The sequence below is a fragment of the Impatiens glandulifera genome, chromosome 1 (assembly GCF_907164915.1).
Source record: "Impatiens glandulifera chromosome 1, dImpGla2.1, whole genome shotgun sequence".
Classification (NCBI taxonomy): domain Eukaryota; kingdom Viridiplantae; phylum Streptophyta; class Magnoliopsida; order Ericales; family Balsaminaceae; genus Impatiens; species Impatiens glandulifera.
In genome coordinates, this window is record NC_061862.1 from 79559940 (window position 1) to 79563115 (window position 3176).

Consider the following 3176-nt stretch of genomic DNA (forward strand, 5'->3'; position numbering starts at 1 on the left):
GAGTCAGCCTGCTTTCTAAGACCTCGTCAGTCGGACAGTCACCTAACTGGACTTTGAACCGCAGCCGCCATCTGACGTGTCATTTACTTTCTTTAATGTTAAGATTTTTATAAAACTTATATTGAATAATAAAAACATAAATTATTTAAAATTTTATAAAATACAAATATTTTCATATTTTTGATTGATTAATTAAATGATTAAAAAATATAATATATAATTATTTAAAATTTATTAAACTAATTTAAGTGATAATAAAATTTTCAAAGAAACTAAAAATTATTCTTAATTAAAATTTATTAACTTACAATAAAAGTTAAATTTCTTATATTAAAAAATGTTTAAGAATAAGACTTAAAAACAGAACTATTGATACTTTTTTAGGTATCAAGATTCATGACTCAAATCTAAGCGTGAAATCTCGAGTAGGTCTCAAATTTCTAAGAATTATTCAAACTTCTTATTTATTAAAAAAAATATTTTTTTTTAAAACGAGTTTATAACCATTTCAATTAAAAAAAAACAAAGAAATAAGAGATTTAAAAATCAAAACTAGACTATTTATTATAAAATAAGAAACAAACTATCTAAATTAAATTAATTTTTTTAATAATAAATAATTTTAAAAATATTAAAAATGCTTAACATCAAATTAACTTATAAATTTAAAAGTAATTTTTACTTAATATAATATAAATTAATTAAAGTAGAATAGTTTAATTTCCTACCAGAGATTTTAAAAAAATAATAACTTATGAGTATTCTATCTGTATAATGACTTATTTAAAATAAAATTCATTTTGAACAAATAAATATTATTAATAATTATAAAATATTTTACAACATTATTCAATCTAAATTAATAATATTAATAAAAATAGTTTTTAAATAAATAATTTTTTTCCAAACCAACAACTCTTAGACCACCCACAGCAGGGTGTCAAATTTTTTCATTTAACACTCTGCCACGTCAGCTTAACACCTCTTTTAACACCCACTTTTTAACATGTCATACAGCAGCGTGTTATTCAAGGTATCAAAATTACTTTTTCATTTTCTCTCACTTCCACATCATTTAAACATATACATAATTTCATTTTTTTTAACCACAAACAATATTATTCATCACTTTATTCACCACAAACAATATTTTTTTTTGTGTCCAAATGACACAAACCAAGTCTCTATTTATAGATCGTGAAAAATAAAAAATATTGATATAATTTTTTTTTTTTTTTTATTGATCAATTATTATTAAAATGTATTTTTAAAATAAGAAAACTAAAATCAAAAGGGATATCCACATGGCAGCCTCTCATTGGCCAAACAAAATTTGACACCCATATCAAATTTTGACACCCAAAATTTGACACTCACTTTTGCCCCCCTGCTGCCTCCCACCCTCCTCTTTTGACACCCAATTGACACCCTAATTAATCTCCTGCTGCGGCTGGTCTTAGGAGTTAAGGTTTTCTTTTTTTTTTATATATTATTAAATTTCTGTTTTACTTTTCTCTTTCTACGTGATATAAAAAGCTCTCTGTATTTTTTTCCATTGCCACCAAAATCTCTCCGCCTCTGTCTCTCTGTTCAAATCTATTGAGATCAAGCTGAGTCTTTCTGGTCTCCGGTCGGTCTCTGAATCTTGAATCAGGTATTCTTTCTTCTATACTAAAATTATGAACTAAACTCTACTTATCTTTAGTCTCATTTGATTCAGATCCGTTTTTCATTTCACTTTATCAGAATTTTTTGAACAAAAAAATGGCTGATTCTGAGGATATTCAACCTATCGTCTGCGACAATGGAACTGGAATGGTCAAAGCTGGTTTCGCCGGAGATGACGCTCCACGGGCAGTTTTCCCAAGTATAGTCGGTCGACCTAGACACACCGGAGTCATGGTCGGCATGGGTCAAAAAGACGCATACGTCGGCGACGAAGCTCAATCCAAAAGAGGTATCCTAACCTTAAAATATCCAATCGAACATGGAATCGTTAGTAATTGGGATGATATGGAGAAAATTTGGCATCATACTTTCTTCAACGAACTTCGTGTTGCTCCTGAAGAACACCCTGTACTACTTACAGAGGCGCCACTAAACCCTAAGGCCAATAGAGAAAAGATGACCCAGATTATGTTCGAGACTTTCGATGTCCCTGCTATGTATGTTTCAATTCAGGCGGTTTTATCTCTTTACGCCAGCGGTCGAACGACTGGTATTGTAATGGATTCAGGCGATGGTGTTAGCCATACAGTTCCGATTTACGAAGGGTTTTCCCTTCCTCACGCAATCCTCCGATTGGATTTAGCAGGTCGCGATTTGACTGATTCGTTGATGAAGATCTTAACCGAAAGAGGGTACTCGTTTACTACGACTGCAGAACGGGAAATCGTCCGCGATATCAAAGAGAAGCTTGCGTTTGTAGCGGTCGATTATGAGCAAGAGTTGGAGACGGCTAAGAGTAGTTCTTCGATTGAGAAGAGTTATGAACTGCCAGATGGACAGGTGATCACGATTGGAGCGGAGAGGTTTAGATGTCCGGAGGTTTTGTTTCAACCGTCTTTGGTAGGAATGGAAGCGGCTGGAATTCACGAGACTACTTACAATTCGATTATGAAATGCGATGTTGATATTAGGCGCGATTTGTATGGAAACATTGTTCTTAGCGGCGGTTCTACCATGTTTCCGGGGATTGCGGACAGGATGAGCAAGGAAATAACAGCTCTTGCTCCGAGTAGCATGAAGATAAAGGTGGTTGCTCCTCCGGAGAGAAAGTATAGTGTCTGGATTGGTGGATCCATATTGGCTTCTCTTAGTACATTTCAACAGGTAATGAATTAACTAGTTAGTTTATCAACAAAATCAAAATCGAATTACAAACTTATGAACATTTGTTTTGCAGATGTGGATCACCAAGGCAGAGTACGATGAATCTGGTCCAGCCATTGTTCACAGGAAATGCTTTTAAGCTAAAGCTTGGTTGAAGGAAATTATATATATGTTATTGTCTCTGATTTATAGTTGATGAAGGCCCTGTTTCATTAAATGAATGGTGAGTTTGAAGTAGTTTGTTTATATGTATTTGTTTGAACTTTGAATGTTGGATTTGTATCATTAATTTGTGCTGTGAGAATATTAGTGATTGAATGAACAAATTTTATTGGTTGTTCTAA

The 3176-nt window shown here is 32.3% G+C and overlaps 1 protein-coding gene across 2 annotated transcripts; it reads left to right on the forward strand.

Moving 5' to 3' along the window:
- The first annotated feature begins 1636 nt into the window (after nt 1-1636).
- On the forward strand, nt 1637-3176 carry LOC124919045 (actin-2-like). 2 transcript variants are annotated; one of them, XM_047459161.1, is made up of 3 exons: nt 1637-1654; nt 1747-2832; nt 2906-3176. In XM_047459161.1, the coding sequence occupies exons 2-3, from the start codon at nt 1765-1767 to the stop codon at nt 2969-2971; spliced, it is 1134 nt and encodes a 377-aa protein (XP_047315117.1). In that variant the 5' UTR covers nt 1637-1654; nt 1747-1764; the 3' UTR covers nt 2972-3176. The 2 variants fall into 2 exon arrangements, with proteins under 2 accessions (XP_047315117.1, XP_047315116.1); XM_047459160.1 differs by lacking the exon at nt 1637-1654 and having other exon boundaries at nt 1730-2832.